The 15,657-nt window shown below is 49.9% G+C and overlaps 2 protein-coding genes across 3 annotated transcripts; both read left to right on the top strand.

Annotated features, from left to right (window-relative positions):
• The first annotated feature begins 903 nt into the window (after positions 1-903).
• On the top strand, positions 904-11,376 carry vps35 (VPS35 retromer complex component). 2 transcript variants are annotated; one of them, XM_086107993.1, is made up of 17 exons: positions 904-1,034; positions 2,779-2,877; positions 3,007-3,103; positions 3,697-3,820; positions 4,382-4,564; positions 4,932-5,151; positions 5,461-5,544; positions 5,652-5,761; positions 6,210-6,306; positions 7,228-7,376; positions 7,716-7,923; positions 8,056-8,211; positions 8,287-8,409; positions 8,939-9,118; positions 9,319-9,558; positions 10,139-10,282; positions 10,610-11,376. In XM_086107993.1, exons 1-17 carry the CDS (start codon positions 1,032-1,034, stop codon positions 10,787-10,789), a joined length of 2,397 nt encoding a protein of 798 aa, XP_085964119.1. In that variant the 5' UTR covers positions 904-1,031; the 3' UTR covers positions 10,790-11,376. The 2 variants fall into 2 exon arrangements, with proteins under 2 accessions (XP_085964119.1, XP_085964120.1); XM_086107994.1 differs by lacking the exons at positions 904-1,034; positions 2,779-2,877; positions 3,007-3,103 and having other exon boundaries at positions 4,431-4,564.
• A 931-nt stretch (positions 11,377-12,307) lies between these two features.
• On the top strand, positions 12,308-15,648 carry hdip1 (HDAC and MIER1 interacting protein 1). Its single transcript, XM_086108048.1, has 4 exons — positions 12,308-12,618; positions 13,443-13,542; positions 14,135-14,332; positions 14,431-15,648. The coding sequence occupies exons 1-4, from the start codon at positions 12,553-12,555 to the stop codon at positions 14,547-14,549; spliced, it is 483 nt and encodes a 160-aa protein (XP_085964174.1). The 5' UTR covers positions 12,308-12,552; the 3' UTR covers positions 14,550-15,648.
• The last annotated feature ends 9 nt before the right edge of the window (positions 15,649-15,657 follow it).

Raw genomic sequence — 15,657 nt, 5'->3', positions numbered from 1 at the left:
GAACCGCCAGTTTCTGATGCTGCGCCATCAGTACGTGAATGAGCTAACAGTGTGAAGCGCTTTGAGTGCCTGAGGTAGAAAAGCGCAGTACAGGTGACAGCCTAACACGTTGGCCGGCTCGATTGCTGCAATGCCCTTTACTTTGGAGTCCGCCAGTCCTCCATTAAGCGCCTCCAGCTGGTCCAGAATGCCGCTGCTCGCCTCTTGACTGGTACTCGTAAGAGGGAGCGCATAACTCCTACTCTGGCATCCCTTCACTGGCTCCCCATACATTTGAGAGTTATTTTCAAGATCCTCTTATTTGTTTTCAAATCTCTAAATGACCTCGCGCCACCTTACCTCTCTGAACTCATCCGCCCCTACACACCTGCCCGGCGCCTCTGGTCTGCGGACCAGACATTATTAGAAGTACCAAGAACTAAACTGAGGCTCAGAGGGGATGGAGCCTTTTCTGTTGCCGGTCCCTCTCTCTGGAATGACCTCCCACTGAACATTCAGCAAGCCTCCTCGCCGCCCATCTTCAAAACCCGCCTCAAAACTCACTTGTATTCTTTGGCATTTGACTCAGTATGACTTAGATTTGTTCTTGGTTTTGCTGTTCGGTGCTTTCTACCGTCTTTATTACCGATTTGCTTTACCCTTTGTTGTATATGTTAAATTGCTCCACGTACAGCACTTTGTATGCAGCGATGGCTGTTCGAAAGTGCTCTATAAATAGTTGAGTTGAGTTGAGTTGTACATGTTATGAAGGATCCATGTATTTATTATTATGATCATTATTATTATAACATATAACGAGTTATTCTTATTCGTACTCTTGTTGTTGTTATTAGTGTTGTTGCTGTTGTGGTTGTTGTCGTCGTTCGTGGTGTTGAATGCCCAGATAACAGATTCCGACGGCCCGCCCACCTGGTCCTCCGGTCCTCGTGACGTCACTCGGCGCTGGCGCAGGAAGTCTGCGAATGCAACTCGGCAGTCACATGACAAGCAGGCATCGCTGTTGGGACTGTTGAGAGACCCAGCTTGAAATCATGGTAAGCGGCTTGTTGACCGAGTGCCAGCGCGACGCACAAATGCCGATCTTGGCATTTATGGAATACACGTGCTCGTGTGCTATCCGACAACCCAGACGAGCGTTGTAACGCCGCTTGTAATCACGCGCATTCGTCATGCGGAGATGGAGGCTTGGGCCTGGCCAGGCTAGGCTAGGATAAGCTAAGCTAACAGCGACTTCCAGCTCAAGGCCAAAACATTTTCAATGCGAACTGCAAAGTGTAACGTGTCTTTCGTCGCGTTATTCGCGGCGTGGAACGAGCCCAACGTGTAATGTGTAGTTATTTGACGACTTAACGTTTGACGCCCGATGGATGTTGTTAGCTTAGCATAGTTTCGCTCAGCTTCTGTCAAACGTTATCGTGAGAGGGAGATCTCTTTCAATTAAGAATCGTGTTCCCTCAAAGTTCACTAAACCTCGAAATTGATTACTTTATGTGTCACAAGAAAGAAGAAACGAAGCGGCCGTACAATCGCTCAGAATAACAGCCGAGCCTATCGTTACACTAATGTCGATCAAATCTCAAATGTTTGGGCTCCACTTGCTGCCTTGCCCCAAAACGAGCGGCCTTAATTACAGTACTTCAGTACTGACTTGAGTACTGTCTGCATGGCGATGAAGTGGTTCGCTCATCTCCCTTTCAGTTCAGACTTTTGTAAGTATGCGTGTCAACATTTCCAGATGAATTGATCCCCATGAGATCAATGTTGCCAGGCAGAGCTTTGAGACACCATTTCAATGACACAAGTAGAATTCATTTCCCAGTGGATGAATCTTGACAACGGTCTGAATCTTGAAAACTGGTGGAATGCACCAATTTCAAAGTCATCACATACCATAAGTAAATTGTCGAGAAAATGTGAATGTCATAAATGAATGTCTTGGAAAGTTTGCTGAATTAGACCAGTGAGGAAGTGTTCATTGGGAAACTCCGGCCGCATTTATTCGCAGCACAATAAAATGCATTTGTTTTTATTTACCTTTTGGTGATGTGTTTAAATTACTGTATCCTAAGACATATGCATTTCCTTTTTACTCCAACGCAGTGGTTCTCCTACTTTTGACACAGCTTACCATCTGAAAAGAAATCTTTGGTTACCAAGTACAACCATCCTGACCAACGTTAAAAGACAGTGTTGTTGTAGTCCGAAGTGCTCATCAAAAACGACGCGGAGATTTTAGTCTCAAAAAGTACATTTAAAGTTTTATGTCAGTCACTCTGACATTATGCAAAATTTAAAGTTGTGTTTAATATAGGAAAGTTAAAAAAAAAAAACTTAAACTAATTACTCAACTCAATTACAAACTGTATGTAAGTCAATTTTAAAAAGTACCTCATTATAAAGTTCTAACACAAATAATTGTGGGTTTTATTCCTTCAAAAAAAACAGAACACAAAACATTTTTCCAAGAAAAAAAGGTCAGTTGTAGTAAATGAAAGCCATATCTTTTCCAAAAACATGGTCTCAAGAGATAAATTGCCATTAACTATGGGTTATTTTTTTTACCTGAGAAAATGAACACCTTAAGGGGTGTAAAAAATAATCTTATGAGACGGAAGTCATATTTTATCTGCATATTTAGTGAATAGATTCCGTTTTTTTCCAGTGTTAGCACAAATTTCAAGGCCATAGCGGTCCAACACAAGTAAAACTCATCAGAAATGTTTCTCAGCGTTTTGATTTTTATTTGCTCGTTTGATTGCCACCCACTATTCATTTCAGCCGACGACACAGCAGTCTCCTCAAGATGAGCAGGAGAAGCTTCTGGACGAAGCCGTGCAAGCCGTCAAGGTCCAGTCCTTCCAGATGAAACGATGCCTGGTAGGACCATTCCAACGTGTCGTCCGGTCATGTGAGCTCACGCGATTGGGCTCTCTTCTCTTCAGTCGGGAGGCTGTTGCTTTGCGCTTTCTTGACCTTGTTCTTTGCTCCCGCACGGGCGCGCCACAGGACAAGAACAAGCTGATGGACGCGTTGAAACACGCCTCCAACATGCTGGGGGAACTGCGCACCTCCATGCTGTCGCCCAAAAGCTACTACGAGCTCTGTATCCTCAAATCCGTTGTGTGGCACGTGGCACTGCGGAAATAGACAAACATGAAGGCAACTTGTGTTGCACCTGTCCTCCTAAGTGTAGCCGCTCAGCTGGATAAACAGTTGACTGGTCGCCATTGAAGCTCAGGCCACATGTGGGCAAACGGCGGACTGCTTGCCAGTCGAGGTGTGGGCACATACAGACAAACTAATGTTGTCCCGGTGTCCTAGAAAGGGTGGCGGTTCAGCTGCGATCGGCTCCAATCATGGCGCCCTCGTGAGGATAAGCGGCTCGTATCATGGATAGGTGGATGCTATGGTATCGGGGTTTTTAAAAAAAAAAACCCAAAAACAATATTTTGCCGGCTAGAATTCATCTGATACCGTTTCCGGTAAAGAGTGGAAGATCGGGGCCTATCAACTCAACATGTGGGCACATTGAGTTGTAAACTGTACGGTATGTCTCCCAACTCCTGGTGATTGGTGACATATGCAGCCGTGCTCTTAAGTTCGCATGAGCGGACCGACCGGTCGGCACCGCGACCTTCCATGCCTCGTGCGAATCAACGCCGAGCGTTGTGGCTCCCTAACGAGCGGCGCGGGAAGACATGGCCATCTCGGACGAGCTGCACTACCTGGAGGTCTACCTCACGGACGAGTTTGCCAAAGGACGCAAGGTGGCTGACCTGTACGAGCTGGTCCAGTACGCGGGGAACATCATTCCCAGACTGTGAGCGCCGCCGACGCCAGAAAAATTCAAATGCCAAACATTACAATGCAAATCCCGGATACACTGTAAAACAAAGATCATTCAGAAAATACGACCAAATCGTCGGCTGGTAGTGGCACAAATATTTGAAAATATACAGCGGCAATTTTTAAATGTGCTACACAATCGAGCAATACTCGAGAATAACACAAAATATTAGATGGAAAAATGCAACACACCACAAGGCTAAAATGAGACGAGACATTTGCAATTGTTCGGCGAAAAAAAATCGGAATAGAGTGCCAAATGATGAAATGAAAATTGTACAAATATTAGGAAATTATATTGTCAAGATTAGTGGTGAAAAGCTACGCAAATATGACCCCCAAAAAGGCAAAATATATTCAGGAATTTTATTTATCCTGGTAATGCAATTGGGAACGTACTTTTATTTTCAATGCAGACAAAAAGAAATTGTATGATCGCATGTTCGTGTTACGTCTGTGTCGAAATAGTTGAGCAACTGCAAAATGAAAGCTGACGCTGTTTATTTGGGGGGCGGGGGGGGGGGGGGCGCGGCAGCTACCTGCTGATCACGGTGGGCGTGGTCTACGTGCGCTCCTTCCCGCAGTCTCGCAAGGACATCCTGAAGGACCTGGTGGAGATGTGCCGCGGCGTGCAGCACCCCCTCAGGGGCCTCTTCCTCCGCAACTACCTGCTGCAGTGCACCCGCAACATCCTGCCCGACGACGGCGAGCACACCGAGTAAGGCCCCCGCCGGCACGCCTCCCGGGGCTCTCCTTGAACCGGACGGCCAGTGTTTTTCATAGAGCGCTGCCTTTACTTTCCGGCAGCGTCGCCGCAGTTACCTTGGGGGGGGGTGCGGGGGGGTGACCGATGAGGCGATTTGAAAAGCAAGTCAGATAGTTTGATGATCACCTGCGTTTAAAAGTTACCCCGAGTTGGCGTTCGGCGGAGGCCGATGTAATATGATGGAATCCAAATAGAAGGAGAAAGCAAATGAAAGTTTCCGTTCCCGTTTCCTGCGGGAAGAGTCGGAGCTAAACAGTCGGAGCTTCCAAAGAGGTCGCTGTCAACACGAGCGCCAAAAATGTTTTGCCCTCTCCACCAGGGGCTCAGAGGAGATGACGGGCGACATCAACGACTCCATCGACTTTGTGCTGCTCAACTTTGCTGAGATGAACAAGCTGTGGGTGCGCATGCAGCACCAGGGCCACAGTCGCGACCGGGAGAAGCGCGAGAAGGAGCGCCAGGAGCTGCGCATCCTGGTGGGCACCAACCTCGTCCGCCTCAGCCAGCTGGAGGGCGTCAACGTGGACAAGTACAAGCAGGTGAGCCCACCTGGAGCCGGCCTCCGGTTTTTGGGGTGGGGACAAAAGATGACATAAAATCTGATATTTGAGCATTTTGCAAATAATGTCAGGTTAAAAAGATTGGAAAGATACAAAAAAATTGTCAGAATTGAACACGATTAAATATTCGAACACAAACTCGCCGACTTTTTTTTTTTTTTTATTAGTCGAAATATTCATGTTTCCTTGTTTCAAAAAAGGCCATTTTGTGTGTTGAGTTCGCAAATGAATGAGTAAAAATGTGTGGAGAGTGCTCGTTGATATTTTTTTGCCCCTCTGACCCCACAGGTCGTTCTTGCGGGCGTACTGGAGCAGGTCGTGAACTGCCGAGACTCGCTGGCGCAGGAGTACCTGATGGAATGCATCATCCAGGTAGACGCGGCGTCACGCCGTCGTCGGGGCGCATCTTCCTCCTCCCTCCTCTTCCCCTTCTTCTTTCGAACACGCTCGGTCCTTTTCTCCTCGTCTGCTCACGCCAGGTGTTCCCGGACGAGTTCCACCTGCAGACCCTCAACCCTTTCCTGCGCTCTTGCGCCGAGCTTCATCAGCACGTCAACGTCAAGAACATCATCATCGCCCTCATTGACAGGTACGGCCGATTCCCGTCGACGGCGCGTTCCTGATCGGGAGAGCGTATGGAGCGGTGCGCTACGAGAGCGCCAACTTCCTGGTTTTTGCAGGCGCGAGTGACACGGAGATCTCACGAGCTGTTGATTTCACTTAGTCTTCCTGCCATCTTTCTCACGCGGTCGCCGCTGGGAAATTTCGGACCCACCGTGTGCTAAAAAGAGCTTGAGAGGCCTTCAAAATCAAAGGACAGAAGTCTTGACAACAGTTTGACTGCAGTTTTTGGCCTCACGTTGGCCGTTATAGCAGTAGCACCAAAACTATTTTGTGAAGGCAAACAAACAAGATGGCCTAAAGCCCCGCCAAATGGTAGATGAGCGGCAGTATAGCGGGGGGGGGGGGGGGGGGTGTTACACGTCGGCGCCAGACTGGACGGCCCGAGCGAGTTGATCACCGGCGTTTCCTTTCAGACTGGCGCTGTTTGCTCACCGAGAAGATGGGCCCGGGATTCCGGCGGAGATCAAACTTTTTGACATCTTCTCGCAGCAAGTGGCCACGGTCATCCAGGTAGTGTACTCGACTTTCGGGGCAAAAAAACCTTCCACCGCGTTCACAATGACCTTTTCGGTCCAATTCTCACTCCATATGTCTTTTGACGACTGTACTTTTGAGTCCACGTGACACATTGGAAGAGTTGTGTACCGTACCTTCACCTTCGGGAATAGATCCGCTGCCGAAAACTTGGATTTGCAGCCGAATCTTTTGCCACGATCATTGAGTCCTCTTTCGAAACATAAATACGACAATCGATTGATTGTCATTGCAAATTTTTCCTCGCCACATCTCAATTAAACCGAGCGTTTACAATATTTACGAGGTCTGCTGTATAGCTAATTTAGCATTTTCTCAACCAGTAGTTAGCCAATCCAACCACCAGGGGGCGAACACTTTGTTAAAAGGCTGCCTCAATGACAAGCCAGCACATCTTGCAGTTTGGGGGGGGGCGCACTTGGGCTCAAATCAATTGGTGGATTGGATGACAGCGATTCATGTGGGGGGGGGGGGAGTACCGCAAATATTGGAGAGGAGGAGCCAATGACTCAAAGGGGATCAATCAACCACCGTTGTTTGGGATTCAGGGCAAGTGACCTTGAGCAAGCTGTTAGCCCATTGCAAAGGGTTAATTCAACCTTGGTGACAGTTGATCTTTTCGTGCATTGTTTATTTCCAAATGAGAATCGAGCATGTATGGTCAGGTTTCACGTCGCTGTCAAAATGAAATGTTTCTTCAATCTTGTTTGCTGAAAGGTAGTGCACTAAAAGAGAGAATTGTGATCAAATGGATCGCGTTTATGAGTGTTGGCGTTTGAACTGACTTGACACTTCCAAACTGGACTCGAGTTGAAGATACAAGGGAGGTTTTCCTTGGCCAAACGCGCTCATGTTTTTATTCTGAGGGTGCGCGCGTGTGTGTGTTTTCACATGCAGTCACGTCAGGACATGCCGTCCGAGGACGTGGTGTCCCTGCAGGTGTCTCTCATCAATCTGGCCATGAAGTGTTATCCTGAGCGCGTGGACTACGTGGACACGGTGCTGGAGAGCACCGTGGAGATCTTCAACAAGCTCAACCTGGAACAGTACGTGAACGCGCTCGCGTGTACGCTTTGCCAGCCTCTTCCGCCGGGGAGAGCACTTTGAGCAGTGTCCAAGCAAGCGCTCGACGGAACGACAAATTATCCAGAGGTTTAATCCGATGCATCGATTAAGGGATCAAAGATTTGATGCTGCTCTGGAAGTACGGAGTCGTCATGATTGCGTTCATTTTTTTGGGGCCTTCTCCGCCCGCCCCGAAACATGTCACCATGACTTAGTTGCTCGATTTGGAAAGACGGAGGGCTGCTTCCGCACCTTTTGCCGCTTCCCCCCCACCCGCGTCCGGTGAATGGTCTGCCGCCTTCCGTGCGTCTGTCCCGCAGCATAGCGACCAGTAGCGCCGTGTCCAAGGAGCTGACGCGCCTGCTGAAGATCCCGGTGGACACGTACAACAACGCGCTGACGGTGCTGCAGCTCAAGCACTTCCCGCCGCTCTTTGAGTACTTTGATTACGAGTCTCGCAAGAGCATGAGCTGCTACGTGCTCAGCAACACGCTGGACTACAACACCACCATCGTGGCGCAGGAACAGGTGAGACCAGCTCGTCTCGTCGCTTTGCTGAAAGCGTTCGTCGGACTATTTTATTTTATTTATTTTTTGCTTCTGCGGTTGCGCTCGCAAAGCGACGCCGGTTTCACGTCTCCCCCCCCGCCCGCCCGACAGGTGGACGCCATCTTGAACCTGGTGTCCACGCTGATCCAGGACCAGCCGGACCAGCCCGCCGACGACCCGGACCCCGAAGATTTTGCCGAGGAGCAGAGCCTCGTGGGTCGCTTCATTCATCTGCTGCGCTCGGACGACCCCGATCAGCAGTACCTGGTGGGTCCGCGTTCCCTCGCCGTGGTCCTCTCGCTTTTGTTGCCGTTGACCCGTCGATGTGGATCGGGCGTGCAGATCCTGAACACGGCCCGCAAGCACTTTGGCGCGGGCGGAAACCAGAGGATCCGATACACGCTCCCTCCGCTGGTGTTTGCCGCCTACCAGCTGGCCTTCCGATACAAGGACAACTCGTCGCTGGTGAGCTCCCCCGCGGACGTGCGCTTCGTACGCTCCCGTTCCGCTTCTCCTTCCAGCATCTTCCGCCGCTTGGACCTCTACTTTTTCGCCCGCCACTCTTACGACTTGTCCTACTTTTCATCTGTGTCCTTCTCTTGCTCTGTCCACCTCCTCCTTCTTCTCCTTCCACTTGTACTTTGACTTCTTCAACGACTATTTCTCGCTTTTCGCCCTCTGTTGTCCTCACTTCAAACTTCTTCAGCGACTTAGAACTATCCCCTGCACTTTTTTTGGGGGGGGGTGTCTTTGTCTTCTACTCGTACCTCTCTCGCCAGACCTCATTTCTGTACTTCTACCGCTACTTCTATTCTGGGGGCGGGTTTCGATCCAATTGCCGTTTTTACATGCTAACAGTTCACTACATTCCCCAAAGTGTTGGAAAAATAAGCCTGCAAGTTGGTGGTTGACGACCTGTGAATATTGGGGGGGGGGGGGGGCGACTGCTTCAACTTGCCAACATATATGTCCTTGTTTTTTGTCCCTCCTTCAGGACGACAAGTGGGAGAAGAAGTGTCAGAAGATCTTCTCGTTCGCCCACCAGACCATCAGCGCCTTGATCAAGGCCGAGTTGGCCGAGCTGCCGCTGCGACTCTTCCTGCAGGGGGCGCTGGCGGCCGGCGAGATCGGCTTTGAGAACCACGAAACGGTCGCCTACGAGTTCATGTCGCAGGTAAGGCCGAGCTCGCCGCTCGGCCGACGCGCGCCGCCCGCTCTCGAGCCGTCACGCGCGGCTTTCTTCGAGTTGCTCTCGAGACGTCGTGACCGCGTCGGTCGCGTCCGGGGACTCTTGCCGCTGGGCGCGATTTGAGCGAGTGGCTCGCGGCGGCGCCTCCCGACCGTTTGACGGGCAGCGTTGCGCCGCCTTTGCAGGCCTTCTCGCTGTATGAGGACGAGATCAGCGACTCCAAAGCGCAGCTGGCGGCCATCACGTTGATCATCGGCACGTTCGAGCGCACCAAGTGCTTCAGCGAGGAGAACCACGAGCCGCTCAGGACGCAGTGCGCCTTGGCCGCCTCCAAGCTGCTCAAGAAACCCGACCAGTGTCGCGCCGTCAGCATATGCGCCCACCTCTTCTGGTCCGGACGCAGCACGGACAAGAACCGCGAAGAGGTGCGCCGCTCCGGTCATCCGCTAAGCCCATTTATTCATTGATGGCCTCCGTTGTGCTCTTTCCTTCCTTCCTACTGCCCTTCATCGCTTTCTTTCTTTTTCGAGTCGATTCCTGCTTTCTTTCATGCATCCTTCATTCCTTTCTGACCTTGCCTCTCTCCTTGCCTTCCTTCCTTCCTCTTCTGCCATCTGCTTTCTTTTGATCTTTTGCCTTTTCCTTCCCTCCCTTCGCGTTTCATCTTTTACCGACTCTTCTCGCCCCGCCTTCCTCCCTTTGTTCTTTATTCCTTCCTCTATTCCTCTTTTTTTCATTCCCCTTTCCTTCCATCCCTATTTTTTCCTCTTTTCTTCCATCCAAGGTAGAGTTTGTGCCCAACTGTTTTTTGCAAAGTCTTTGTTTAAAAAAAAAAAAAAAGGGGGCGGGGGGGGGGGGGGGGGCCTGACCTCTCTATTGTTGGATCGGCACCGTGAATGAATTGCTCATAGCAAAGCAGTAGGGCGACGAGACCAAAGTTGCAAGAGCAATTGAGAAGGCCACGAGAGCCACTTGCCAGTAAGCGGGCGCCCACTTGCCTTTCAGATCCGAGACGGCAAACGCGTGATGGAGTGTCTGAAGAAAGCGCTGAAGATCGCCAACCAGTGCATGGACCCCTCGCTGCAAGTGCAGCTCTTCATCGAGATCCTCAACAGATACGTCTGCTTCTACGAGAGGGAAAACGATGCCGTAAGACCGACGCCAGACGCAACACCGCAATCCAAATCGCTTCCGAGTTTGCACGCGCGCACCCAACCTCTGTTTTTTGGGGGTTGACACGATTTGCTTCTCTCCGTTGGCGCTTGCCGCCCGACGCTTTTGACCGCTACCGACATACGTGATAAAGTTTTCAACTGACACGAGGTACCCACTCCTCGCCATCGACACATCCGTAGTACCCGCTGCTTGTTGTGGACGCACACGATGCTTGCCGCTCTCCGTCTCCGACGCAGCGGCGCTCGACTCTCTGACTTCTCCCTGAGGTGTTTTTGCGGTTGTGCACTTTGGCGAGCGTAGGTGACGGTGCAGGTTCTGAATCAGCTGATCCAGAAGATCCGGGAGGACCTCCCCAACCTGGAGGCCAGCGAGGAGAGCGAGCAGATCAACAAACACTTCCACAACACGCTGGAGCACCTGCGCCTGCAGAGGGAGGCGCCGGAGGCCGAGGGGGCCGTCTACGAAGGACTGGTCCTCTGAAACCACCGGCCGCACTCGGATGCGCCGCACCCGCGCAAAAGGAATTCCAGCGTTGCCCCACCAAGAACTCCCGCCATCCATTTTATTGCCGCGAAGAAGACGATCACGACCGGTTGGCATTTCCTCTCGTGGAGCGTCTTCCGCGACCCCGTGGACAAGCGTCGGAAAGTCGAGCGAGCATTTCCACCAAATTGGCATCCATCGAGGACGCGGAATCGATGCTTCCGTGCGCGGCTTTTCAGGCGAAGCTACTTAAACCTACGTCTTGCCCGCCGTGTCCGCTAAGCCCCGTCTCCCCCGAGCACATGCCCCCCGCCGTGTTTTGTGCGTAAGATGAGTGGATGATTTGCAAAAGTTTCCCACTCGTCTTTTTTTTTTCTTTCTTTTGGCTCGGGAGGCGTCGGTGTGCAAAATCCGCCCCCCCCTCCCCCACACTTGTCAATCACACCCGTGAGCGATCCCAGTTCGATAGTTTTGGTCGTCATTTGCGAAAATAAAACCATACATTCTTAACAATGTAATTGCTTTTTGTTAATTCTGCAAAGGCACTATATCGATATAATAAAGTATTACCGTTAATATAAGAAGCGCCTCGAGGTTCATGTCTTGTATACATTATTTCTGACATCTTGGGAATGGACTACAGTGTGTGTGTGCGCGCGCGCGTGCGTTTTCTGCTTCCGGGTGAAAGCGGCTCATTTTTATTTTGGGTAATCGGGGCAAATTTGGGAAGAATCTAGTTTGGATTGCAAAGATTGCTAATGTCACGTGACCGCTGCATTCATAAAGTGCTGACTCGTGACGAGGCAGATCTGCCCCGAAAACGAGCCTACTTAAAAAAAATACGTCCAGTTGTTGAAGCTTGCAGTATGAATGTCACCTAGGTTTTTGACACAGTTTGAAGGGGAAATGACGTAAAATAACTGTGACCAAAATGTCAAATCTATTTACTGTATTTACCTGAACATTTGTGACATTCTGAGCGTTTACGGGAAATGGAGTCAACGAAAATCACAACTGTCTTTTACCTAAATATATGTATTAATTGAAGTAAGAATTACAAATCTGTACGTTTTACAGTTTTGTTTCACTTTTCATACGCGACCAATCAGATAGCGAAGTAACGATTAGCCCACGTAGCTCCAGGCTACAGGAACCTTTGAGGTTTGCTATTTTATTTTATGAGACGCCAACACACCCCCCCCCCCCCCAAAAAAGTCCCCGTGCCTTGGCTCATCTCTGTGATTAATAAGAGTATGATGAGGAATAATAAATACATTAAAATAAACCAGCCAGTGATTGACGCAATATTGTACACGCGTCACACAGAAAGACCATGATGGGATGTGTCCAGGAATGTTTCACAACCACTTCGGGTGAAAGGGAACATAACACATCATGAAAATTATTTTAAGCGGTTCGGATAATGGATGGGAGGAAGGGTGGATGAATAAATGGCCAGTTCAAAGTTTTCTACGTAATCAAGCTTTCGTCTAACCAGAAGCCTGAAAGGAGTTACTGATTTCCCACGTTTCCTGAATGGCACCGGAGGACACGCTCTGCGCATGCGCGTAACTCGAGGAGCTAAAATAACTACTTTTTTTTTATACATTTGAGCTGCCCGTCGTGTCGACGAGTGTGTCAAATTATACGCGTGTTTTATATATTTTATTTGCCTTTCTTTTGTGATGTATCCCTCCATCTGAGGACTAGTTGGCGTAGACGACGAGGCGACCCGTTTTTGTCGTCGTTGCAGACAGACTATGTCGACAAATAAAACAAAGAAAGTCAAAATGGCTACGAAATCTTGTCCCGAATGCGACCAACAGGTGAGCCAAAATGTCTGATTTTATAGTGTCTATTTATTATTTTTATTATTTTTTTAAGATGTATATTTCATTCCATTTCTTGGCGTTCGCTGCTTTGGCGGAAATACGTTGTGTGGTGCACACGTCCCTTTTTCTTCATTCAGCCCAGCAAATTCCAGCTCAAAACAACACTTAAAATCACATTTTGCCTGCAAACAAGTCAATGTCTTCGTCCTCTGTAACAATTAAATTATTCACATGTCTGTGTATCTACTTAGCGACAGTTAATTTGCGTCAACTATGAAGATTTGATATTTCAAATGGTTTATTCTTTGTCGTTGCTTTGTTTACAACACAAATTCCTTGAAATGTTTCTAAATTCCACATTCATGTGTACATTTGCCACCCAAAATGAGTAGTGTGTGTGTGTCTGTATGTGTATGTATATATATTTTATTATTATATTTTTTTAAATGACATGTTTATTACTGTGGTCGTAATACTGAGGCCTGTTTCGAATGTTTTGACGATTTAGATAAACGAGAGGGCCAAAATAGTAGTAGCAGCAGTTCTAAACACAAACACAGCATTTAGCATCTCGTAAAATGTCCCAAGTTAGCCAAGTAACATAAATGCAAGTGTGTTATTGGTAATGTACATCTCTTGGAATTTTGGATTTTATTCATACAAGATGTAGGAAAACAAGTTGGGTTATTTCCAAAGTTCAAATCCAAGTTCACTCCGCAGCGTGCACTATTGCACCCATGCACACGGTGTCGCTGTGTCCCGCAAGGCCATCAGGAAGCGATGAACTTGTGCTTCCTGTTTGTTTGTTTGCTTCTCAGATTCCCGTGGCGTGCAAGTCATGCCCATGTGGCTTCGTGTTCATCAGCAGGAAACTCCTCAACGCCAAGTTGAACGAGTGCTCGTCCACCAACGCGGCGGGTGAGTCCATCCCGTTGCTCATCAAAACATCAGCACCGAGGCCAACTTGTAGAGACTTAGCCGGAGTGGAAATCTTCACCGTCGCCCGGACGTTGAGCAAAAGCAACAACAGTTGACAAATGATCTCAATTTAGTTCCAAAGTAAAAGAAGTCCTTGTTAGGTCAGTAGCAATTTGGCTAGCTCCAGAAACCTATTCCGAGAGTTACAAGTACCCAAGCAAGTCCTACGGTAGAATGCGCCAAAATGAAGCCACACCAGTAATGGGGTCATTGTGACCCGGCTCGTGTGATGGCATGGCTCGTCAAGAGACTTTCGAGAGGTCCAAGGCCCTTTGGAGTTAGGACATAAATGGCCGGGGATCGCCATTCGTAACTGGCTGGATGCTTCTAATTCCAAGAAGTACGTGTAACGAGAGCTTCTCGACCCTGGAACTTTTGCTCACAGCTTTTGGAGGTTTGGATTGGAAGAACTTTCAAAGACCCTCCTTGGAGGGCATTGGGGGGGGGGGGGGGGGCGGATCTTTACTTGTTATAGTTCCAGGAACTCAAGAGAAGTGTAAAGTCCCAAAACTGTTTGTTTGTGTGTCTGCAGACAAGCTGGAAAGCAAGCGTCGCCGCACGGAGCGCATCCGTCGCGATCGTCTGGACGGCAGCCTGGCGTCCGTGGCGGCGAGCGACGGGGCGGAGGGCAGGAAGCAGCAGCCCAGGGGCAACGGCCAGGCCGACCCGATCCGCAGGGGACGGGGCCGACCCAAGACGGTCGGACTCAAGAAACACGAGGACGACAAAGGTGGGTGTGCGGGGGGGCGGGGGGGGGCGTGCTCGCCGTGAGCCCGGTTTGTCTGCCCGTGGGTATTGACCGCGTGTGCGGCGCTGTGTTTCGTTTAGAGAAACAGGAGAAGGAAGTGGACGTGTACGCGGGCCTGTCGGACGAGCGGGCCTTCGTGTTCTCGGTGGCGTTGGCCGAGATCAACCGCAAGATCCTGGCTCAGACGCTCATTTTGTAAGCGCCCCGAGCGGGCGCCGGCGCGGACTTTCACGCGGAGCTTGCCCTGACGAGGTGACCGCATCAAAAGCGGACTTTGAAATAACGCCCTCCGTCTCGACTTGACTTCCCCCGGGAGGTGGGCTGGTACTCCCCACGGGGCCAGCAACCTTTGGGGTGGGCTTCTAGCGGCTCAGTTACGAATGAGTGGGGAGATCTTGATCCCTCGACAACAAGTTCCAGGTACTTTTGTTGAAAATGTAACTCCCGTTTGCGATGGCTCATCCGCTTCCAGCGCATGCAAATGCCCTCTCGGTGAGAGCGCCTTTCCACCGCTGGCCCCGGGAGTCCTTGAAAGCTGGGCACCATTCTTTCACTTTGGTTCTGGGGCCAAAAGAAGACCCTCTTATGAGAGGTCCCGGAACCTTTGGGATGGAACTGCTGAGGAAATACAAGTTCCCGGAACTTTGGCTGGTTTGCAGGTCAGGAACGCGTGGAATTTCCAACCAGCTCTCCTGGAAGTTGACTAAAAAGAATATTCGATGCCAGTGCGATGAGATTGGGAACATAAAAGCCGCAAGTACTTCTGCTTGAAATGCAGCTCTTGTGGTTTGATTGCTTCTTAACTTCCTGCCCCCAGCTTCTCTCGAGTGCCACAACAGAAACCGAAAGGAGAAACTTTTGAGGACGAATGTGGAGGGTGGCGAATGTCGTCCGCATTTATTTTTGTCAGCATTTATCCCGGCCCAAAGAAGGACCTGCCAAACTACTTCGGGGGGGGGGGGGTGGCCCACCAACCTTTGAGGTGAACCCACCCGATCGGAACCGTTGAGTTCGAGGACCTCCGAGCACCAAGAATTGAGATGACCTGGACCTTTGGGTGGAAATCACCCAAAAGGATTTCCTTCTGAGGTCCCAGAAGTTGATTGAAAATTGGATATTTGACGCCAGCTTCTCCGTCGTGAAATGCGGCTCTCGCTTGTGACCAGCCGTTGACTTGTAGCTCCACCCCCCTGCGTAAATCCCTGCCAGGCTTGGATTTGCGTGTTTACTGTGTTGTCCTCCTTTGTCGCCGCCATGTCATTGACCTCTGCCGTAAAAATAAAAAAGCTTGCCGCCAAGGCCGTCGC

Source organism: Hippocampus guttulatus, chromosome 3 (assembly GCF_054856545.1).
Source record: "Hippocampus guttulatus isolate MCC_2025c chromosome 3, RoL_Hgut_1.0, whole genome shotgun sequence".
NCBI lineage: Eukaryota > Metazoa > Chordata > Actinopteri > Syngnathiformes > Syngnathidae > Hippocampus > Hippocampus guttulatus.
The sequence above is the reverse complement of the archived record's forward strand: the minus strand, read 5'-3'. Positions and strand labels throughout refer to the sequence as shown.